Here is a 22788-nt window from a genome sequence, read left to right on the forward strand (position 1 = left end):
CATCAATCCTCCTGTGGATACAGATACACGCAGTCGGCAAATATGGGAGGAGGCCCCGAAGAACATCTCCTCATCGTCCTGTGGGAACCCCAGCCCCAAGAGCTGCTGGACGTGATCCTGCAACGGCTTCCCCATTTCAAGATCACGTATTTCCAGCTGACCAGGGGAGGCGGGGGGTCGGTACCAAAAGGTAAGTGAGTTATGAGGTTGCTTTCGTTGGGATAAAGGGAAAGAGAGGAAGCAAGAGACGAAAGAGAGTCTCTATATGAAGACATGAAGACAGGAGTTGATTGATCGATGATCCATTGATCGATTGCCTTGATCCCATCCCCTTCGATAGATCAATATATCCATCCATCCATCCGTCCACTGACCGAGGCGATCTCTTGTCGACACACGCAGAACTGTGGCAGTCGGCCACTGTCCTCATCACCATCTCAGCCCTGCCCCAACCGGAAGAAGCTCCCAAGTACGTCCTACCTACCTATATCCATCTCAAGTTCCCCCTTCCTCTTCTATTGGTTTCCTGGCTCCCTCGTCCCTAACATGGACACGCTCCTGCGTCCCTTTTCCCTCTTCGACAGCCTCAAACTCATCCACTTCTTCTCCGCCGGCGTCGACCACCACCTGAAGCACCCGATCGTGACCGACACCGACATCCCCATCACCACGTCGTCGGGCATCCACGGCCCGCCCATCACCGAGTGGATCGTCATGACCACCCTCGTCGCCAGCCGCCACTACCTCATCGAGTACGAGTGGCAGAAGCAGCACCACTGGGGCACCGAGCGCAAGATGCTGAGCGCCGGCACCGACTGGGTCGGCAAGACGGTCGGTATTGCTGGGTACGGGAGTATTGGGCGTCAAGGTACGTCCTGGCGTTGCTCTTCGTCCCCTTTTCCTTTCCGTCTCGACTCGACTCGAAGAAGAAGACGCCGCCGCTAATGGATGTCGACTCCTCGTTCAAGCCGCCCGCGTTTTTTCGGCCCTGGGAGCCAATGTCCACGCCTACACCGCGGGCCCGCGCCCGACGCCCGGTAGGTCACTTCCCTCCCCCGTTCGCTGCCCCTTTTTTTCCCGCGTTTTTCTCCAGCCAGCAACTCCAAGCTAACGAGGAGGGGGCCGCCTCCTCACTGACAGAGTCAAGAGTCGACTCGGGATACATCATCCCGGGGACGGGCGACCCGGACGGCACGATCCCGCGGGCTTGGTACTCGGGGACATCTAAGGCGTCGCTGCACACGTTCCTGGCCTCGGGGCTGGATGCGCTGGTCATCGCACTGCCCCTAACGCCGGCGACGCGCCACCTGTTCTCGACGGCCGAATTTGAGATCCTGGGCCGGGGCGGCGCGAGGACCACCTCCGCCACTACTCCCTCGTCCTCCTCCTCACAGCCGCCCACAACGTCATGGCCGGCCAAGAAATCGCGCTCGTGCTTCCTGATCAACGTGGCGCGTGGGGCGCTGCTCGACCAGCCCGCGCTCGTGGACGCCTTGAACAAGGAGGTCCTCCTGGGCGCGGCCCTGGACGTCACCGACCCGGAACCGCTGCCCAAGGACGACCCGCTCTGGGACGCCAGGAACGTCATCATCACGCCACACATTAGCGGCCTGGGCACCGAGTACGCCCAGCGCGCCTACGACGTCTTCCTAACCAATTGGGCTCGCAGGGAGAAAGGGGAGAAGATGTTCAACCTGGTTGATCGTCGTAAGGGGTATTGATCAATCAGTCCGTCAGTCAGCCAGGCAGGTAGGTATTCAGTCAGGGATGGAGGGAGAGAGGGAGGGGACCGGAAAGGGCGAAGAATGAGAGACTCTCCATTCGGTGTCTGACCCTCTTTATAGCCTGGTTGTCGATTCGAGTCGAGATGGTTTACACCCTGGCGAAGGAGTCGACGTATACATATAGCCCCAGATAGTGATGACGGCCCTCTACCTGGATACACAAGCGGACGGAAGGACAAGAACCGGAAAGAACAAGAACTCTGAGGGTCCTTTGTTCATTCATGGGATAAGGGTAGACAGACAGACGGGTAGACAGATGGATGGATGGATACAAGGATAGATAGATTATCTTTGCCCTGCCATGCTCATGCACCTGCCCGCCTGCCTGCCTACCTAAGCTATCATCCCCTTTCGTAACCTAGTGACAGAACAAGACGACAATATGCGAGATATCTCCTTTGCAACGGGAAGTGGGAAAAAGAAAAGCGTTTGTAGCTTGTGTTCCATGTGGAAACATTATTATTACTGATCCTCAATTCTTAATGCTGCATGATTTCGAGGGAGATAGACCTCAGCCAGGCATGACTGGCTATATCGATAGATATATGTATTATACGCCAAAACTAGCAAGTTGAACACACAAACAAAACAATAACAATAAATCAAAACAATCAACGCATATCCATCTTTGTGAGATTCATTTCCCTCCCTCCGTATTACTAAGGTACACTCAATCGTTGGTCGTCGTTTTCGTCGTCATGATATGGTTTGACCTTCCAGGTCCACGTGGGGAGCCCTGTCGCCATATGTGTCGTCAATATGTATGTATATGTGTGTGCATAAAATCATCGTGTTGCGGAACATAACGTCGTGATAAGTAGCGTAGCCGCGAGGCTGTGGGTGTTTGGCTTTGGTTTTCGTATTGATATCGATCGATCAAGGTTGAGTCGCTCGCGATCTTATCGTTGCCGGTCTTGTGGGGGCATCGAGAACCATTCTCGCGTCATATCAAGCAATCGAGCGAGCAAACAAGCATTACATCTCCCTCCTCTTTTCGCTTTTCTTCACGTTCACTCCCCGAAGCAGCTCTTGAACACCCTCTTCGCAATCCCTGGCTTCTTCTCTCCCTTCGTCGCATCATCGACAACCACTCCGTTCGGAGCGCTCGTCTTCGCTGACCCGTCCTGCCAGAACAACCAGTCAAGGACTTCATTCCCAAATCGTCTCCTCGCATCCGCGGTCGTCCAGCCATCTCTCGCGGCCAATCTCCCCACGGAGCCTCTCCACTCCGCGATCTCCTTCTTGAATCCACCGTTCTGGCTCTCCTCTTGCTTGAAAATCTCCTCCCAACGTCTGCCGCGCACAGTATACCCATACCACTCTTTCGCCCAGTGTGCACGCGCGGGCACTATCTTGCCCTCGTGGTCTTTGTAACTCGTCCACTTGTCCAAGACCTTCTGGGCGTACGCCGGCCAGATATCTGCGACGTTGTGGAGACTGAGGATCTCAATCGCGCAGGTCCCCAGCTTGTGGCCTCGCTGTGGCGCCAGAGTCACTTGCGATCCAGCCATGATGCGCATCTCGAGCGGCATGCGTTGAGGACAGGTTTTGATGGCGGCGTAGCAGGAGAGAATGGCGTCCCACCACGCCTGTTGCACGAGTGTCAAGTCGATCTCTGGGGTTTTCGTGGCTGGTGCCGTTGATAGTGCACCATTGGCGGCACCGTTGCCGTGCCCGTTGACGCTTCCGTCCGCCGCCCCATTAACGTCTGACTTCACTTTTGGTTGAAGCGGAAATTCCACCTCCAAATCTCTCACCCGGAGATTCTGGACACCCCTCTGAAAGTGTAGAGCATCGGGAACCCATGTCTTGATGATCTTTCCGTGCGGACCGACATCGTCCAAGTTCTTCATCGCCAGCCAGGTGAGCAGCTTTGTCTGCGTTTCCGGAAGAGCCTCGGTCAGCTTCAGCAGGATCGTCGCATCTTGTGCGATCTGGACCATGAAGGTGCCCAAAACCTGTAAGATCGTCTTTGTGTTGCTTGGATAGGTGACTGCATTCGAGGTGTCGAGTGTCTTGTGCCAGGTGTTCACCCAGACCTCGCTTGAATAGGGGAACCAGAACCACTCCGCGTAGTCGGTTGTCGTGGCGCGGGTCTCAAAGTCTCGCTGAATCTCGGCTTTCCGCTCCGCGCTCAAAGGATGCTTTGGCCGTAAGGGAGCTGGAATCGCCGACTCTGGCATGCCTGGTGGTGGAGGAATCGCTTCGATGACAGGAACTTTGCGGGGTGCCATGAGCGCACACGATAGAGGATCCAGCTCCAGCACCAGATGTGTGACGATGCCTATGAGGCCGAAGCAGCCTGCCGCAGCTCTGAGGAGGTCAGGAGTAGACATGTCGATTTTGTAGAGCTTGCCGTTGGCGTCTACGTACTCAATACACCGGACGAGATCAGAGATTGTTGGGTTTTGAATTCCACCGCCGTGGCTGCAAACACATTAGTCAATACATCACTAAAACTTGAGCAAGGGAACAAACCAGATTGTGGCATTACTTCCACCCATGGTGATCTCAACCTCGACGATGTTCATCGGCATCGTGACTTTGCCGGTATTGATGCACCATCTGCGGAGCTGCTCGTTGGTGGTCGAAGTTCCAACCCGAACATACTTCTTCCCGCCCGTGAGCTGAGGACCTCTAACGTAGGTGTGGTCGACGACCACTATCGAATTCAGGTCCTTTGCTCGCGGTTGGAAGATGTCAGTCGGTACGGATGTGAGGTTCGGTAGTATCGAAGCGTCGATAAGTCCCAGGGTGGAGATGAGAATATCACCGTTGTTCTGGCTGCCCTTCTTGTTGGAACGACCAAAGACGGGGGACCACGAATGACCTGGGATATTTCAGTAAGCTGGCACGCAACTTGCGAAAGTTCATGAGGTGGCGATCTTACGGAACCCCGAGGCTCGAATACCCATATTCTGCTTCTTTGCAAATTTGATGATATCGCAGACGTCTTTAGAAGTGTTCGGTACACATGTTAGTGCTGGGGTGTTTTCCACCGTCCGACCGTGGTTGAGAAACTCGAGGTTCTTGTAAGTCTGCAGAAAGTTCAGCGAGTGGTGTTTGTAGAGATGGAAAAATTGTTATGAGCCTACCGGAATATAAAGTGCACGTTTGGGATCTTTCAGAGACGGGAAGACCCTGGCGAATAGCCCTCTGATGCGAGAAGGGATGCTTGTTGGAGCTGCCAGCAGAAGATTGATAGGTTCTGAAAGGATGTTTGTCTCGCCAGGAACGGGACTGGCGAGCCCTCTCCGTATATCCCGTTTCAGTCTTGGACCTTTCTCCGTAGCAGCTTGATTATATCGCTGACCAGCTTCGTTGGCATCGATCTTGCCATCCACAAAGTCGTTGAAGATTCCCTGTACATCGTCGTCGTAGTCGCCAATGATTTTCCCATATGTATCGTCTTTGTCAGTTTGTTTGAAAGTATGCAGAAACCGGCGGATGAACTGCTCTTCATCCACATCAACCTTCGGATCAAACCAGTCGTCAATCAGCTCCGCGAAGCCTGGGAGCTCGTCATTGTCGACCTTCTTTCTGAGGCCCAAGATACAGTCGGTGACGGACGTGACGGAGTCGTGCTGATGACTGCCATGGTCGGGTTCTAGATTATTAGCCATTGGGGCATCTTCCTCGAAGTCTATCTAAACAGCAAAACAAGAAGAGACGAAAGGCGATGAAATGGAATGAACAGCAAACTGCTTGACGAAGTGAGCTTGGCCATGATGAAACAAGCGGTCACAATCAGCTTGCTTTTTTTTTTTTCTTGTGGCGGGGCTTGCATCTGCCTTGCCGGGAGAGCTACTCGGTACAGCAACTAGAGGTCCGGAGACGACGCAGAGCCGTTCATCGGGAAACGGCAAGCAGAGGCTGAGAGGTTGGCGGATACTCGATGCCAGTCAGAGGCGGCCATATGGAAGACCGGCGGGTGCTGCGTTGTCACGCTGGCTTGGAAAAGGATGCTGAGGCTGACGATCGCTTATTGCGAATCCGGGAAATTAACCTGATCATTGACATGGAGACAACGTGGTCGGCATTCGCTTGTCTATCTCTTTTGGACAAGGAGAGCGTATCGCCGATGGCCTGATGGCCTAACGATCCGGGTAGCAAGACAGAGTTTGGTTAGTCGACAGAGCTCGGTGGCTTCATGTGCGTCTCATGTCGGTTGTGCGTTGGCCGCTGCAACAGACTCCCGAGATGCGTCTGACCCGCGTCAACCCCAGTGGCCATCGTCGGCGCCATGACGGGCAAAGATAGGACCGGCAGGGTCCTATCCGTAATGATGCAAGAGGGGTTCACCGAGTTGAGATAGAAATTTCCCATGGCGCGCGGCTGGTGAAAAGAACTTGAATTTACAAAAAGATGAGGTATGGGAGGTGGAAAGTGCAATGAGGTTGAAAAGCGAGCTGAAGGAGAATGGATGATTCTTGGCTCGTTCTTAATGAGGCGCCGACTGAGAATTGGGTACAAACTAACAATAGGTACATAGACCTCTAGGGGCAGGTCGGGGCCACCCCGAGTGTCTAGTGGTGCTTAAAGGAGGACTAACCAAAGGCTCACTTGGGCCTTCAGCACCGAGGTGGTTGTTTATCCCGCCTAAAACCTCCCTAACTAGTCGGCGCCCGCTAACAAACCTTTGGGCAGATACGAGGTCCAACAGTTACGGGCCAGAGAATCATTGATGAATTCTTGAGCTCCAACATCGACTTGACAGTGGGCAGCTCTACCTGTTTATCTAACTACCCAATGTCGTTGCTGGTATGTCAGCAAAGCGCATTGGCTGTATCAATTACCTGAGCCTCGACAAGAGTCCCCTTGCTTGAGAACGTCAGTCCGGCCCCAAAAGTAGCGTAGCACTGTGGCCTCCCTGAATGTGGAATTCGTCTACCGAAATGTATCTCCAGCAACGGCGTCGCCCTCACATTTTTTACAGTGAGTTCTCCAACTCGACAACCTCCTTCAACATCTCTTCCCATTTAGCCACCTCAACCTTGGTCGGCTTAGGCAGTGGCCGCCGGGCGTAGCCTCCATACCCAAAATATGACTGCATCGCACTCTTGGTCCCCGAGATTCCACCGGCAATGACTCCCCAGTCGCCTCGCGCCACAATTGCCTGCAGCTTCTGGGCTTCCTCCACTTTGCCTTGTGCATACAGGTCGTAAACCTTGACGCAGGCCTTAGGCGCAACATTGCCCAAGCCGGTGATAATGCCTGAGCCACCAGCAATCAGCGTTTGCAGAGTGAAATCCGCCGAGCCACCCAAGCACAACCAGCCTGATCCAAGGTCGTTCGGTTTGGCGGCATTCACTGCGTGTGCAATCCGGTTCAATTTGCCAGTGTTCCCGCAAGTGAGCTTGCAACCGCGGATGTTGGGATGCTTGGCCAATTTAATAATGGTGTCCGAGTCAAGATCCACACCAGCGGCTGCTCCTGGGTAGTTGTAAATGAGAATGGGGATCGGTGAGCCATCTGCAACACCCTCAAAGAACTCGACAAATGACTCGGGCTTGTATGCCGTCTTGTAGTATGAAGGGGGCAAGACCAGAGCAGCATCACCACCGGCCTGGTAGGCATCTCGGCAAAAATCAATCGTCTCTCGCACCGACTGAGCTCCACAACCGACGACGATCGGCATATCTGAGAATCCAGCTTCATCCAGTGCTTTGCGAGTAGTGCTCGTCACCAATATCCGCTCCTCTTTGGTGAGATGTACTGCTTCGCCGTTTGATCCTTGGCAGGTAATGGAGGACAGGCCAGCCTTAGCAAGTCTGACAGCGTGCTTTGCGACCGCCTTGACATCGACATCTTCAGTTTCGGGATCAAAGATGGTGACCATAGGCACGTTGATGCCCGGTCTGAGGGGTCTGGCCGTGTGATGTCCGTTCATCCTGCAAGATCCTCCAGTGGCGTTGGTTATCCCTCACGGGTGAAGGGTGTAGAGGTGAGCAAAGGAGTGAAAACTGGGTGAATAAATTGCTTTGTCTCTCTCGTGACTAACCCGTTTTACTAGCATTCATCAGAGGTTGATAAAGCTTGAACTCAGCCTCAGAGCGAAAATGAGAAAGCCGTCACTGTTTATAAAGTAAACGACCTCGCCCGGCATTGTGCCGACAACTGAGTCTGAACTCAATGACAAAAGCGACAACTCGTTCACGCCCCGCACAATCTGGAGGCGTGGGCACTCGTGGGGTAAAGGGTCCAATTGCGGGCGTGGGAGAGCGGCGATGGCCGCAGAGCACTGACCATAAAAGTATCCCATGGCATCTTGACACGAGTGCGAATAATGCCCAAGGGGAGCGGCGATTTCAGCCGGCAAATGCCAATCAAACACGCCGAGGGGATCGCCATGTGGCAACGGCGCGTGAATTGGAGGGTGTACGAGGACGTCTGGGTATTCTCAAAAAGAGAGCTCGAAGGTCGTTTCCCGGGTCATTGTTCTTCCGGACCGAGTGTCGTGCACACAGTGGGGTGAGAGATCGTTCCCCCACGCCCGACGGCAACTCTTACGCCCTTGTTTCGCAGCGAGAAGCCTTCATGTCAATATGCCGACTAGAGCATGGAGCCTCTATTGGGGACGGGAAGGGGTTTTGGCTTTGCAGTGCCGATCCATAATCGTGACAAAATGGAGTACACGATAGCGGTTGTCTTCTTGCCAGAGTGCGGGTCAAAGACTTCCGTCGGAGTAGGCGTGGGGTACATACCATCAGCATATATCAGGTCTGGCCTTGCCGCCCTTCTCTCCGTCGGCTCAACAGCTCTGCAATGGGGATGCTGTCCTCATCGTAGAACTCGACATCTTCGTCGACCCCGTAGTCTTTCAGTCGATTTCCTCCAGAATCTTGCCATCCTTCCTCCCCGCTGAGAGAATCATCTTCGTCCGGATCGATATAGTCGTCTTCGACCGGCACGAGATTCTCCTCTTCGAAACGGTCGTGGAATGGTTTTCGTCGTTGAACCCCGTAGAAATCCGCACGCCGTTCAAAGTCAGCCTGCTGTCGCTGTCTGAACGCCTCCATCTCATCGTATGATGAGAGATTGCTGTGGTTATGAACAAATGCATTGTGGGCGGAGTCAAGCGGCCGATCAAGTCGGGGCATTCGGTCGGGATCTGGTGGCGGCCAAGTTGTGCCAGGGTCCTCGAAGCCATTGGTTTCGAAGACTAACCCACTCGTCGTTGGAGTCGCGGAGAATGGCCAGAACCAGGCCAGCACGTTTGCTGTCCCCATCCCTTGAACAATATTGCTCCATATGCCTATATCGTAGGGAAATTCTTGCTTGACGATTTTGACTCGAATGCCATCAGGACCATCTAGGTATCCTCCAAGAGCGCGAGCTCGACGAAGCAGCTGTTCGTGGCGCTCGATCTCCCAGCTCTCGATCGTGGTAACATTGGCCCCAAGGCCCCAGATGGTGCGAAAGAAGGTGATCGAGACGAGGAAGAGTGTCAGTGTGTTGACAATGATCAAAAGCAAGAGATGGACTAGCTTGGGAGCGGAAGGACCTAGATACTGGGGCATCGAGTTAGTTTCCGCTTATGCCAAGGGTGGAGAGCCGTACACTAGGCAGATTGCGGTCCTCCCAGACGACGCCAGCTCGGACGAACAGGAAATATTCAAGATATCCCATAGCAAAGACAGCATACCAGAGAAACCGCATGAAATGAGGGAGGGTGAAGTGAGATACACAGTTGACAGTCCATGGACAATGGTGGTCCATCTTTGGAATACATCTGATACGATCAGCATGACTTCCAAGGGAGAGGAAAGGTTGCTAGCCTTTTGCATATTCTGCAATGATGTGATCTTGGAGGCTTGACGGCTTCGCATCTGCGGCAGTACCTCAGCCTTGAAGCGACCCCGTCTCCATGCGAGACCAATCTGACTTCCTCGGCCTCATCCGGTTTCCAGCCAGCCGGCACCCGGCCGGGGCTGGTCATACAGGCACGAGCATAACATATCCAGATACATCCTACCAAGGTGTTGAAAACGATCTTATCCCAGGAAGAAAGCGGACCAGGTTGAAGACTGTAAAAAAGGTACTGGGACGAGTATGAAAGGAAGGTAACGAGGATCACAACCACCGGCACCGCGAATCTCGCCAGCTGCTGAGGGTCCATGGCTGACACCTATGGGCTGGCGTGGGAGGTGGTTGGTATCGTAGACTGTCCGGAAGATCCGCTTGCATCGCTTTTTCTTCTTCGAATTGGCGGTGAGCTTACAAACAAAGCTGGTACCCGACCTTCATGGCAAGGAATATCGAGAAGTTGAGGACGGAAAACAACTGAGACGACAATAAGGGCCAGAAGAAGATGTTCGAGTTGCTCGACACACTACGAAAGGCCCGATGATATGCCAAGGCGCTAGTGGGCAATTCGCGTGTACGCGTCTGTGCGCACTACAAAATCGACGGCGCGTTCCACCACTGTCAATCACCGCCCAATCCATCCATGCCGGCGCCATGCCGATTCGAGTCTTACCAGAGAACACCGTTCGGGTCCTCAGCGCTTCACAGGTCCTCACCGATGCCAGATCCGTCGTCAAAGAGCTTGTTGAAAACGCTCTCGATGCACGTGCAACAGCGATCACCGTCGAGATCTCTAGCAACACTCTGGATGTCATCCAAGTTAGAGACAATGGCACTGGCATCGACATCGAGGATCGACAGCTCCTGGGTAAACAAGGTTGCACATCCAAGATCCGGTCTCTGGAGGACCTCAAGCGACTTGGCGGCTCATCTCTCGGATTCCGTGGTGAAGCACTGGCTAGTATCGTTGAACTAAGTGAGGCGGTAGTCGTAACTACGCGAGTAGATGGAGAGGTTGTAGGGACATCTCTCAAGTATGCTGCCTCAGGGATGCTCAGGTAGGTCCAGTGGTCTTGAATTCCTGAGGTTGACTGTATCATGACTGTCTCAGTTCTTCTTCAGCCTCCCATCCCGTTGGAACGACGATTCGCGTGCAGAATTTCCTCTCCAAAATACCGGTTAGAAAACAAGCGGCGCTCAAAGAAACCACGAAAGTTTTACAAGCTATCAAAGACCTCCTTTTCTCACTCGCTTTTGCCAGACCGGAAGTGCGTCTCTCATTGAGTGTCCTGAAAGCAAAGAAAAACAAGATCAATTGGAGATATGCACCCCCCCGGACACCGTCACTTACCGAGGTGGCAACGAAGATTCTGGGAAAGAATATTGTGTCTGAATGTGTCACGCACAGTATCTCTTCGGACGGGTTTAATGTCGGTCTTGACAATGGCTGGAAAATCAATGCTCTATTGCTATCGCCGACTGCAGGTTCGTATGACCCATTCCGGTCTCAAAGTAACATGCTGAATTTACTAGTTGCTGCCAATGCTCGGCAATACATTTCTATTGACGGCCGTCCTGTCAATACGGATCGAGGCACGATGCACCAGCTGGTTAAGTCTTACAAGCGTCACGTGCAGAGTCGTCTCCCATCAGAGAGCGCTTCAGTCTCAAGACCCTTCCTCCTCATGCACATTCAATGCCCGCCTCAGAGTTACGACGTCAATGTGGAACCCACCAAAGACGAAGTCCTTTTCGGTCGACCCGATCAGTTCTTGTCTCTGATGGAATGCTTGTTCAGCCGGGCATATGCTGGACAAGAAGATAATCCAATATATGTATTAGACGATGATGAGGCACAGTTCCCTCCTGCGATTGTATTCACACCCAATCCACACAGCTCCGATCGAGATCTTGTCAATGCCGAAGAGGAGGAGAGTTCATTGCAGCATGACGACCTCCACACCGATACCGATGTGGAAGAAAGACTGACCACCAAGGCAAACGTACGGAATCCATTTACAATCGCTGCAATGAATGCACAAGTCCAGCCCATAAGGATGGACATGCATCAAACTATTCCAAAGGATAGAGATATGGCTGTGACTTTGGGAGGTGTCTCCGAAACCGTGAGAGCATGGACCAAGCCCCCAGACTCTCCATCGCTAGACGATCCGAAACCCAGTCCCTCGTTGCCTCCCAGCCCAGGCCCGCCCATGAGACGACTAGTCAAAGCTTCGACGAAGAGAGAAACCAAAGGAAGCACGCAAATCTCAGACGACGACTATGCGGCTACCACGCCACAAAAGTCGAAATTGCAGGGATGGCTGACCCGGCAGCCTGTATCACATCTAACATCTGGTTTGAACGTCATTTTTCCGAACGGCCCAGACCCAGATTCGTCCGAGAAGAATCCAGGTGCCTTGGAAACGAGGCCAAGATCATATCTAGACATGGGGCCGCCTCCGTCTACCTCGGAGACGCGTCGGGGATGGGGACCGGGCCAGAAACCTTTCAAGGTGCCACCCAAACGTCAAGATTCGGCCGAGCCTTCTGGTGTTGAGCTCCTAACGCCTCCTTCAAGCCTTCGTAGACACCATCAGTTGTCATTACAGAAGGATGGGCGCGATCTCCCTGGGGCATTCGAGCCGGGCAAGGCTGGCAGTGAGGATGTCCATTCTGTTCACCAGTTTCGATCAGGAAGGGCCAGCGTTCCTCTCACAAAGCCTTCAGAAACTGAGCATCCGCGGCCGACTTCTGAGTTGGACGATATTATGGATTTCGAACACAGAAAAAAGGCCACAATCGCTCATCAGAGAAGATCTGCCAGGGCTCTCACCTCTGCTTCTCCCAGAGGGTTGGAGAGATCGGGCCAGTCCGAGTCAAGTTCTGCTTCAGCATGGGTTTCTCGCGAAAGCGAGTCAATACAGAGTGCAAGGCTCGAGGATTACGGGACAAGGTTTGGGGCTGAAGAATCTTCTCGGGTTTCAACACCGCCCAGGTCGAGCCCACGTCGCAACCGCTACTTGAGGGCGGTGCAGGACTTGTCACCTGCTCACCTATGGTCAGCAGGTGAGCTTCAACTCGCATCCGACGAACAAAATTACACAATAGAGACAGGCAGCGATCTGGGGACACTGAAAATCCCGGCCCGCAACCCACGAGCTCACTTGGCTAATGGAAAGATCTACCGAACAAAGTCGTCCAAGCTACTCCTCGAGAGAATCCCGTCGGACGCGTTGACACTTCGCCTCATTCTCACCACGAATGTCTTCAAGGACACTAATGGCGTGATTTTGCGACATATTCAGACCTTGGGAACCAGTGATCCGTACATCACCCGTGGCCTTACACAATACATAGACTTTGACGACAGCGACGCGTCATCAATTGACAAGACATGGGGATCTGTTCTACAAAATGTGCTCAAGACAACTTTTCGCCGCAAAGCCCAAGACGGGAGCGGAGTTGTTCCAGAGGACGTGAGAATTGTGGTTTCCAAGGTCTTTTGAAGGTTGACGCGCAGATTTGACAGTGGAGGCTCGTTCTATCTGATATTACTGACCAATATTGCATTGTTTTGTTGTTCGTATCTTAAGTTTGTGTCCTGGCAGTGGGTGGTGTAAAAGAGGTATCTGTTCTGTTCTGTTCTGTTCTGTGGCGTTCAAGATGGCCACAACTCGAAAGGCGTATCAGTGAAGACCTAGTTGATACCTACATAGCCATGTCCAGCGAAGACAGCCATCTATCAAAGTCCCTGCTCCGAGCACGAGTCATCACCATAATACGTCTCCCTCCTTTGATCCTTTGACCGATCCCCTTTCTCCCTCCCCTTCTTCTAAAACCCCTGATTACCGCTCCCCCTCCCCCCTTCCCCCTGTAACTCCCTCACGGCCTCCTCCCTCACCTCCGCCAACACCGCAACGGCCTCGTCGGCCCGCTCGACCGGCACAAAGAGGTGATCGTGATAAAAGGCGCTGACGGGGTTGACGCTGACGCCGCGCTGGGCCAGGCGCGCTGCCAGCACGGCCATGAACCCCACGGCCTCGAGCGACGAGTGCACCGCGCAGGTGATCATGCGGCACGGGTACGTGTACTCGGCGAGGCGGCGGGGGTGGGCGCGGGCCGTCTCGAGGCGCACGATCAGCGTGACGGTGTCGGTTTGGACCTTCCCCGTAGTTGCTCCTGCTTCACCATGTTGCTGGCGCGGTTCGCGGAAGAAAAGACAGATCTGGTCGAGTGGGACGGGCAGGTCATTGATCTGGAACTCCTCGGCTGGGATGGTCGCGAAGACGTATGTCTCCGGATGCAGCGTGGCGCGGAGGCTGGAGAGCAGCCGTGGCAGGGACGTCTCGCCGTGCCCTCCGACGACGGGGACGTCGTTGGACATGTCTTTTCGGAGTGGTCGTAGTGGTGGCCGGGTTGGAGCCCTTAGTCTGGTCTGGCCTGGTGGAGAACTGATGGATAAAGAATTTCCTTCCGGTTCCCTTCTAGCGGAAAGGCAAATGCAACGAACACCAGGACGCGCTGTGATATATATCGGTATACACAAGGGATGACCTAGAGAGTTCGATTGATGCAATTCAGTCCGCTTCGTTTCTCTCTATCTCTCTCTTTCCGTATGTGCACCTATCCCTCTATTTCCATCTTCTCTCCCTTTTTTGGTTTATATGATATCTCTCGAGCGCATTTTGATGATTTTGTAGAGATTAGTCATGGTCACCCCGAGAATCCACGTAAGGAGTGAATCATCCATAGAGAATGAATGGAGAGGTGGTCGACGATCTCTACATGCGGGTCAAAGGGCGTGCATCCATTTCCTTCGTCATTTTTTTTGGATCGAGTAGACTTCTCCGCCTTACATATCCCCTGTTCGTAACTTCGTTGTGTACCTGTATGCTTCCTATTGGAACAGGCCTGTTCGCTCACGTGAGCAAAAGCATGGAAAGGTGCTTTTGGTTGGAAGATGGCTGGCGTCTCTTCATGACACCGCTCGTACTTCTTCCCGTCTTCATCACAGGTGCCCGGAGACTCCGACTACCCATCCACCAGCGCTCCCTGGGGACCCGTGTACTCACTTCATAACCCGACAGCAGTTGGGGATGCAGGCAGCTTACACAAGAGAGAGAGAGAGAGAGAGGGAGAGAGGGAGAAAGAGAGAACGGGCGAAAAGTGCTCGTTCTCTGTATTTTCTTCTGTGGTAAATTCGAAATAACTTTTGCAAGGGTGAAGACGAACAAACACTGTCATGAGGTCGTCGCAAAACAAATGATCAGCTGCCCACACAAACATTCATTTGGCGTACCATCAACCACGGCCAGCGCCGCTCACCTGTACCAGACCATATCCGAAAGCCCTCAACACTGACACACATAGTCGTCGGGCATCGGTCTCTGCCCCATGCCGTAGCCGCCACCGTACACATTCTCCGCCACCATACGCAGCGTCATCGGCATCATGCTGTCCTTGTAGTGGTCCTGGATGTCGTGTTTCTCGACGGCGAACTGTATGTTGAAGTGTTCGTCCTCGAGAGCCACGCGCACACACTCCTTCTCTTTGTCCTCGTTCCACCACGACGGCAGCATCCCCGCGGTCTTGGCACGCGCCAGGAAGTCACGGAAGACCGGCAGTGGAGGCTTCTGGCCGTAGATGCCGTGGTAGTGGGTGCCGTGGGCGTAATCGTCGTCGCAGCGAAGGCGGAACGTGTCGATCAGCATCTCGTACGTCTTCCTCTCGGTGTCCCACTCGCGGAAGAAGCTGACCATGTGAGGGAAAGGCGGGGAACGAGGGCGGGAGTTAGTGTTGGTGTTGGTGGCGCTGGGTCGACGACATGCGGTTTTGTGTTGTGGCCAGTGAGTCGTCTGACATTCTGTGTAGCTACTGGTAAATGAGGCAGAAAGAGCAAGGAGCTGCACTCAGCGTTGACGGACCTTTAGAACAGTACGTCACCTTCTGGCAGCGGCTACATCTTTTCAGGGTCGTGCCACTAGGCAATTCGGCCGCTGGCTTGTTGCAGGCAAGGCACGCTCGCGGTTCAGCCGTGGTGTTTGTAGTGTCCGCCATATCGAGGGTTCTTGAGGCCAACGGCGATGTTGAGACTCTAAAAGAACGATGGAATGACGAGGCAGTTGACGATAACCTCTCGCTTCAAGAGAAGTACGGTGTGGGATACATAACAGGGTGTTAGTCCATCACTGGCGACGCGCTCTGGGGAGAACGCGGGGGCACGTGCACCATGCCAAGATGAGTTATTGTAAAAGTGCTCACATCTCGCCTGCGGATCGACTGTGTCCCTGCTACTTACTGTACTCTTCCAATTCACATTTTCCGTCTAAGGGCGGCTCTCGTCTCCTCAGCCGCGGTAGCAGCTGACTCTCTACAGCTGTGAAGCAATATTACTCTGATCGAAGCGCGTAGTGTTGGGGATCCCGCATCGAAATCCGAGACCCTATCCAGCATGGGCCCAAGATTTGCACACCAGCTCTAATGGGCCACGGATCGGAGCATAAGGCTCGAACTAAGTTGGGTGCAGGGCGAAGGTGACCGGACAAGTGTGACGGACTTGTTCAGTTCCACACCTCTTTCACGCACTCTTTCACGTCGGCAAGAAGGACAAGGACTAAATCCCGGTCACCGCGGAAGTTTGGCAGTTGAAAGGCAAGTTAAAGTCCTTTTCGGACTAGTACTGTACAGTGAGGACGCACAGCTTAGGATGAGAAGAGTAGCATGACCAGAAGTTTTCGGCAATTCGCTCTCACTCTTCGAGCCCCAGCTTCTAGGACATGGTGTTGTGGAGAAACAATACAACTCATTGTGCTTTGGTTTTCTGGTCGCACAACATATGCAACTGTGTGCTGTTTATCACTTAGCTCTACTTATTACGTACCTTAAGTTTCCAGCCTCACCAGGCCTCACTTTTAAGCTCTCTCTGGTTGGCCATAAACAGAACAGGACTTTGAATCCGAATCTCAGTCTTTCTGCCAAAAGTCTAATGGTTGTTCGTATTGGCCTTCTATTGGAGGCCAAGTGGCTGAAATTAGCGTGTCTCTTCCTGTCTTCTTGCAGATGTTAATTGCTTCTTGGAGGGATGGCTGGCTCTTGGGCCATCGTTCCCGCTTTCTGTTTGCCGGGCGGTAGACTATTGGTATGTGGTAAGGGACCTCTGAAACTAATCATAGGAAGTATGATCACCCTCTTATTGACTACTGACTTCCCTTCCTCCTCCAAATCATATGGAATGTGGTGAACAGTTTTGTTAGCGGAGTAAGGACCAGGCTGATGTATATAAGGTAAGTTGTCTGAAATTCAGGCTAGCACTTGGTGGTTTTTCTTTGATTCTTATAACCAACTCCTCCTCACTCATCAACTTCCAATCGGTTTGAAATGGATTCCTCGGATCCCCAGCATTTGGCAGATGGACAGGCTGTACGGGCTGTGGAAAGCTTGGAAGCTGCCAGGCGTATAGACAACTTTTTGTCAGCTCATTCTCAAGGCAAGCTTCCGGCTCATCTTGCGCATCTACAAAGTGTCAAGTGGGCCACGGTTACAAGCAAAGACGGGCTGCCTTATCTTTGTGGAACCAAGTGTAAAAATCCAACGGAAGAGATCGCTGGCGCACCCCCAAACATCGAAGCAAGCGACCTCAGCCCGCAGACGAGGACGGCGAACAACCCCTTACCGAAAGACATCGCTATCTTCTGGGATGTGCAAAAGAAAGGCTTGTTCGACCCAGACCCGAAGTTTCTACCTGCAGAAAAGGAAGCACAAGACATCGGCTTGAAAGATCACAGGATCATGGATTTGGGGCCACTCCTGCCCTATGAGTTGGATTTTCATAATACCTCTGGTTGGTTTTTCAGGTTCAAGAATGCTACTGGGGACTTTTGGGACATTATTACTGTTCTAAAATGCGAACACTGCATCCTTTACTATTCTGATAGTCCGAATCTCAGATGGGTCACAAATCGGGTGGTATGAAGAAGGACGGATGCGAACAAAATGAGCAAATACAGGAGCATGCCGGGTGCGCGAGGGGCCGATTTCACATGAAAATGTATTGCCACAGCAAACTCGGTACAATTAGTGGGGTAAGGGGGCAAACCTGTCAGACTGAATACCCACGAGTCTCTGGCACTCTGGTAATAGGCGTGACCGTCTTTACATTCTCTTGGCAGCGTTGTTCAGCAGAAATGATTGTGCTGTTGAGCTGCGAATCCCTTCCACATTATCCCTTAGGCACTATTAAATACTGCCAGTCCATTGGCCAAACAAACTTACCATTTCAAAGACTCGTGGTGACTGTCAAGTGCCTACATCTCGACGAAACCTTCACATCCCTCCAGGCGAAAAACGCTGGGGAAAGAGAAAGGAAGTTCGAAGAAGGTTAAGTTTTTCGCTAAGTTAGCACTCAGTGCTTGGGTCCACAGGAGAGAAGACAGAGGTGAATTTGCCCACACAGTTTTGTTATGCAGCGCAAATGGGATACCAACGACAGTGCCATTTGATTTGGCTCGGGCTGAGATGAGCTATCGGCCCAGAGAAGACGCCTGGAAAATCTAAGATGTCAGGAAATGCCTCGTTGCGGCCGGATGTCCAGTGGATACACCAGGATAAATTAAATTCAACGCACGCGCAAATGTTTCCCACTCCACGCTGCTCCTGGAAACTTACTTCGAGAAGACCAAGACGCCTGAGACGGAGGGTATCGATCATCGTGCCAGTCTATCTAGGGTGATGCTGGCGATCTGTCAAGGTATCGGCTGGAGACTTAATCGGCGATGCCAGGTGGCTCGGTCGGGACAGGTGAAGCGATGGGCACTTCGTCATTAAGAAGTTGATGAGGACGCCCGGCTTTGCCTTGCCTGACCGCCCCACAGTCGTGCGAGCCTTGCCGCACATCATATTGGTCGGCTATCTTACGTTTTACGCAGTAACGACGTATTTTACCATGCCATTCGACCCACCAGCCCACCCACGCAGCAGGCTAATGCATACTCCATCACAAGAACTGCTCGGTACCCTGCCGTCGTTCTCAGACTCCACGGCCCTTTTCTGGCGAGGCGCTACTTGGGAACGAGATCTTCAAAAAGACCAAGGAACTCCACTAAGCTGAGCCTCAGATCAGTCTCTTGTCGTTGCCTGTTCGACTGAGACCATTTTCTCTCTTGAGACGAAAACCCTGGATTTATTCTACAACAACCTGGGTCATCAGTCTACATACGTGACAACACATCGCCAGCAACATCGAATACCGCAACCCACGAGGATACCTATCCTCAAGTGGCAGCCGGCTCCGCAAAGGCGATGGTGACCGTTCACCATCCCGGTTGGCATTGCGCTGGAATGCCGCCCGATTCACACCAAAATGACCAATGTTGTAGCATGAGGGAATTCCTGTCTCAGCAGTACTCATTCTCCTGGGCCCCAATAATGGATAGCGTTGGCGTGGCACGGATCATCCTTCATTCAAACCTGCACTGCGACTTTGACCAGGTGCGGTCTGGGTTTGCGAGTATCACAGAGACCGAACGTTGGCTACACAGGAGCAAGTCTAGACCAAGTGTGCATGCTGGTTCCGCATATGTCACTCAGTGTAGGCTGAAGCCAGAACACGCAGCCTCGACAGGATTTGGGTACGCCTTTGCGGTCAAAAGGCTCTTGTCGATCGATGCGGAGCTGGGTAGCGAAGAAGCGGAAATCATGAAACTGCTGAGATTTCCTCATATTTCGGCGCTGCTGGGAACTTTCGAAGACTTGCAACTATTTCATATCATCAGCTATCCCGCAGGCTGTTGCGACCTGGGCGACTTCATGCACTGCATTTCCGAGAACCTCAAGGGAAGATTGTGGGAGTTCCGGAGCGATCTACCGCATAAGCCGAAGCCCGAAAAGATGACGCAGCAACAAGAAGAGCGAGAGAAGTTGTATAATTGGATCTTTGCGCTCGATGTCGCTTGCCAGCTTCGGATGTTGCAGCGGTACTTCCTTTGTCTTTGCCAGGCTTTAAGGTTTCTGCACGAGACCGGCGTTCGTCACAGAGATATAAAACCCGAGAACATCATCATTGACATACATGGCAACGTCTTGTTCACCGACTTCGGAATCTCTCGCAAATATGACAAGGAAAAAAACCCCAACCTAGCCAGCGATAACAAGTCAACTGCAATGACCAGAAAGTACCAGCCGCCAGAAGTTTATAAGGGTATGGACAGGGAGCTGAGATCGGACGTGTGGTCCCTGGGCTGCGTATTTGTTGAAATGCTCACACTCCTTTATGACATATCCTTGGACGAACTCAATCACAAATGTTTGGGGAACTTGGGCGAATACTGCAACGCCATCGACGAGTTACAGGCCTGGGTCACCAAGCTTGGAAACCAAGAACCGCATAAGGCGTTGAAGGACGAGGGTGTCGCAAGGTGTCTTACTACCGTCCGGAATATGTTGCATATAGAAATTGGACAGCGTCCACTTTCTACAACCTTGTGGAAGAGTTTTGATTTTCCGCGTCAGGGGCGTTGTCCCGACTGCCATCCAGAAGAAGACAGCGCTTGGCTCAAGCATGCCTCCACGGACCAGCTCAAAGATCGAGATCTCGCCAGGAACAAGACGAAAGAAATTCAGAAACTGAACAACGACTTGGGTCAGCAGTCACAAGCGGAGCAGCAAGCCTCCCAGCCTCTCTCGCAACCAGCCAGTACGCAATTACATGAATCGAGCGATGACACGCCCCGACGCCGATCGATCTCAGGAGTCCTAAAGAACACAGGAGAAAACCGACTTCGGGAACGCGGTAAATCTCCCCATTTCCATGTCCATTTCTCGCCTGGGATTGGCGACCACGGTGGAGTGGGAGAATCGCCACCACATAGCATCGCAGGAACGGTACGCGGTGCTGGAGCATCACGACCTGGTGGTCCCGCAGTCGCACGCAATGCCCTCAGATTTGTACCAGAAGGAGATTCTCCCAGTTTCCATCTACCCACAAGTCAACGCGAACTGCTCGGGATTCGCGCGACCAGCGAGAGATGCCGTGTGCCAGATCTCTCTGGCCCAGCGGGACCTGTACGAAGTGAGAACAGCGGTTTAGCCGGGACTCTTCCCACCCTCAACACGGGCCCTGCATCGCCAGATATGTCAGGCTTCAAATCTGACCAGCCACTTGTGCTGCTTGATATTTATGTAAATTATCTGTCTCAAGCTTGGCCACATGTCACCTACGGGGACATATCTAGCTGTTCAACAGGTGAGTCGCCGTGAGCAACCCTGTCGGTGTCACAGATCTAACGTTCTCGGCAGAAGACTATATAGAGCGACTCTTGGTTTCAGAAGACACAGACCAGTACGAGATCTTGTTTAAGGCCAGCGTCGTTGCGGCATTCGACCTGTCGGATTGGTCAGCCGCTCGCAAAAAGCTGGCACTGGACTATGGTATATTTGTGTTGGTAAAGGCTGTCGACCGCGGTGTCAAGATATCTCTCAGAGCCGGAAAGGGGCCCGCGAGGTCGAGAATCGCAGACAATGTCTGATACAACGGACGCTAAGACTCCTGGTACATCGACAGACAAATCCAACACCTTTCCATGGGGGTAGTGGAGAAAATTACGGCAGCATAAGCCCCAAAGAAATGAAAGCAGCTAACATCCTGAACCATCAATCACTGTGACTCCTCCCTTGCTCCACTAGCTTGTTAACCTCTTCGTCGTACGGCGGGTCTAGTATAAAATCATGAGCAGCGAACAGGTGATAAGCTAGTTCTGCTCTGCTTTTGACGACGACTGGGTGCTCCTTTGGGCATCTGCGGCACGTATACGTCCAGCCAAAGGCAAATCGTTCCCATTCTAGCCGCCGACAGCGCCACCTCCTTAGGTTCACCAAGGCTCTGGCACACCGGTCGAGCTCAGTTTTGGTCTCCTCGTTGCTGAGGAACTTCCGGGCTTGTTCTTCAAAGGCGTGGCGAAGCTTCTCGGGACTCGAAGTGTCTGACAACTCGTCGGGTATCTCGCCGAGATCCAGATCAGGGCCGAGCCGGTAGTACTGGAGATCAGCGAGCTGGGTACTCAACTGCTTCATGGATTCGTGGACTTCGTTAACCGTCTCTTTCAAGGCCTTGTTCAAGCCCGCGTTGGACCGTGAAGGAAGATGTTGCCTCGCCACGCTGTCTTTCGGGCGGTCTGTTCCGGCAGATTGGATACCAATGCTCACCACGATGCCAACCTCCTTGGCCGCCTCCTGTTTGATCGCAATGTCTGTTCGGATGTCCCTGACGATGAGCCATGTGGGATTGGGCAATCTAAAGCCCACGTCACAGAATTTGGTGTCTCCGACTTGTGTCCACGTAGTGTCGAATGGGTTGCAGGCCACAGCCTCTGTTACTGCACGGATGCTAAGGTTTGAGATGTCGGCTTCGAACCATGTGTGTATCTCAGAATGATAGGAGCGGAAGAGGTGTGGCGCACTGCCGCACCATCCTGTGGACGCAGACTTAGCCATCGAACACACAACGGTTTTACACCGGAACTTGTCAGACTCCAAAGACTGGCGGGATAAATCTTCGAGGAGTCTATCGAGTTCGGTGACCTGGCTTTCTTTCATCTCGTCCACGTCAAGCAAATCTTTCACCCTAGACATGCGCGAAGGTCGGTGAAGTTCGTATATCCATGGTAGGAATATCTCATAGCAAGCAAGGGCGCCCTCTGCACTCATGCGAAGCCTCCCCAGCAACAGTGCCGCGAGACTGCTTGTCGACGTGCTGCCGATATAGTCAAAATAATGGCATGGCAGATATATGGAAGACGACTCCTGGTGCTTCAGCTGAGCAACTTTGGGCCAGGTCTGCTTTATCCTCTTGAATCCCTCCCCACAGGATTCTTCGAAAATCCCAGGCGAATCAGCACTGGTCGACGCTCTAGTCAACATCTCATTTTCCTCGACCCAACGTATCCTGTCCATCAGATCTTTGAGAACGTAGAGTGTAAATAGGCTGTGGTAGGCGCTCCCATCTAAAGTGAGAACCACAGACTTGGCCCACGGATCCGCCAGTCGCGCCCGCCAGTAGGCCGCACCAGTAGCCGCCATTTTGGAAGCACAACGAGAGTGGGAATAGTCGGGGTGGTCACTGGCCAGATTGAATGTCAGCGATCACAAGAACCAAGCGGATGTCTAGTGAGGTTTTCTGTAGGAGGAGTTGTATTGTGTGTCC

The 22788-nt window shown here is 52.9% G+C and overlaps 10 protein-coding genes across 10 annotated transcripts; 4 read left to right on the forward strand and 6 right to left on the reverse strand.

Annotated features, from left to right (window-relative positions):
• Positions 1-42: 42 nt before the first annotated feature.
• On the forward strand, positions 43-1721 carry AYL99_02965 (hypothetical protein; the record flags this gene model as incomplete). The annotated part of the gene is made up of 5 exons (XM_018834481.1): positions 43-190; positions 403-469; positions 585-868; positions 927-1037; positions 1150-1721. The coding sequence occupies 5 exons, from the start codon at positions 43-45 to the stop codon at positions 1719-1721; spliced, it is 1182 nt and encodes a 393-aa protein (XP_018697105.1).
• A 1073-nt stretch (positions 1722-2794) lies between these two features.
• AYL99_02966 (hypothetical protein) lies at positions 2795-5407 on the reverse strand (the record flags this gene model as incomplete). Its single annotated transcript, XM_018834482.1, has 4 exons — positions 2795-4211; positions 4263-4614; positions 4675-4822; positions 4880-5407. The coding sequence occupies 4 exons, from the start codon at positions 5405-5407 to the stop codon at positions 2795-2797; spliced, it is 2445 nt and encodes an 814-aa protein (XP_018697106.1).
• Positions 5408-6714: 1307 nt separating this feature from the next.
• On the reverse strand, positions 6715-7674 carry AYL99_02967 (hypothetical protein; the record flags this gene model as incomplete). The annotated part of the gene is made up of 1 exon (XM_018834483.1): positions 6715-7674. One exon carries the CDS (start codon positions 7672-7674, stop codon positions 6715-6717), a length of 960 nt encoding a protein of 319 aa, XP_018697107.1.
• An 826-nt stretch (positions 7675-8500) lies between these two features.
• On the reverse strand, positions 8501-9503 carry AYL99_02968 (hypothetical protein; the record flags this gene model as incomplete). The annotated part of the gene is made up of 2 exons (XM_018834484.1): positions 8501-9295; positions 9345-9503. The coding sequence occupies 2 exons, from the start codon at positions 9501-9503 to the stop codon at positions 8501-8503; spliced, it is 954 nt and encodes a 317-aa protein (XP_018697108.1).
• A 741-nt stretch (positions 9504-10244) lies between these two features.
• AYL99_02969 (hypothetical protein) lies at positions 10245-13099 on the forward strand (the record flags this gene model as incomplete). The annotated part of the gene is made up of 3 exons (XM_018834485.1): positions 10245-10648; positions 10702-11075; positions 11124-13099. The coding sequence occupies 3 exons, from the start codon at positions 10245-10247 to the stop codon at positions 13097-13099; spliced, it is 2754 nt and encodes a 917-aa protein (XP_018697109.1).
• A 326-nt stretch (positions 13100-13425) lies between these two features.
• AYL99_02970 (hypothetical protein) lies at positions 13426-13977 on the reverse strand (the record flags this gene model as incomplete). Its single annotated transcript, XM_018834486.1, has 1 exon — positions 13426-13977. The coding sequence occupies one exon, from the start codon at positions 13975-13977 to the stop codon at positions 13426-13428; it is 552 nt and encodes a 183-aa protein (XP_018697110.1).
• Positions 13978-14944: 967 nt separating this feature from the next.
• Positions 14945-15352, reverse strand: AYL99_02971 (hypothetical protein; the record flags this gene model as incomplete). The annotated part of the gene is made up of 1 exon (XM_018834487.1): positions 14945-15352. The coding sequence occupies one exon, from the start codon at positions 15350-15352 to the stop codon at positions 14945-14947; it is 408 nt and encodes a 135-aa protein (XP_018697111.1).
• A 1618-nt stretch (positions 15353-16970) lies between these two features.
• Positions 16971-17564, forward strand: AYL99_02972 (hypothetical protein; the record flags this gene model as incomplete). Its single annotated transcript, XM_018834488.1, has 1 exon — positions 16971-17564. One exon carries the CDS (start codon positions 16971-16973, stop codon positions 17562-17564), a length of 594 nt encoding a protein of 197 aa, XP_018697112.1.
• A 1452-nt stretch (positions 17565-19016) lies between these two features.
• AYL99_02973 (hypothetical protein) lies at positions 19017-21115 on the forward strand (the record flags this gene model as incomplete). Its single annotated transcript, XM_018834489.1, has 2 exons — positions 19017-20832; positions 20886-21115. 2 exons carry the CDS (start codon positions 19017-19019, stop codon positions 21113-21115), a joined length of 2046 nt encoding a protein of 681 aa, XP_018697113.1.
• A 124-nt stretch (positions 21116-21239) lies between these two features.
• Positions 21240-22664, reverse strand: AYL99_02974 (hypothetical protein; the record flags this gene model as incomplete). Its single annotated transcript, XM_018834490.1, has 1 exon — positions 21240-22664. The coding sequence occupies one exon, from the start codon at positions 22662-22664 to the stop codon at positions 21240-21242; it is 1425 nt and encodes a 474-aa protein (XP_018697114.1).
• Positions 22665-22788: the final 124 nt, after the last annotated feature.

This window comes from Fonsecaea erecta (assembly GCF_001651985.1).
Source record: "Fonsecaea erecta strain CBS 125763 chromosome Unknown Scaff2, whole genome shotgun sequence".
Classification (NCBI taxonomy): domain Eukaryota; kingdom Fungi; phylum Ascomycota; class Eurotiomycetes; order Chaetothyriales; family Herpotrichiellaceae; genus Fonsecaea; species Fonsecaea erecta.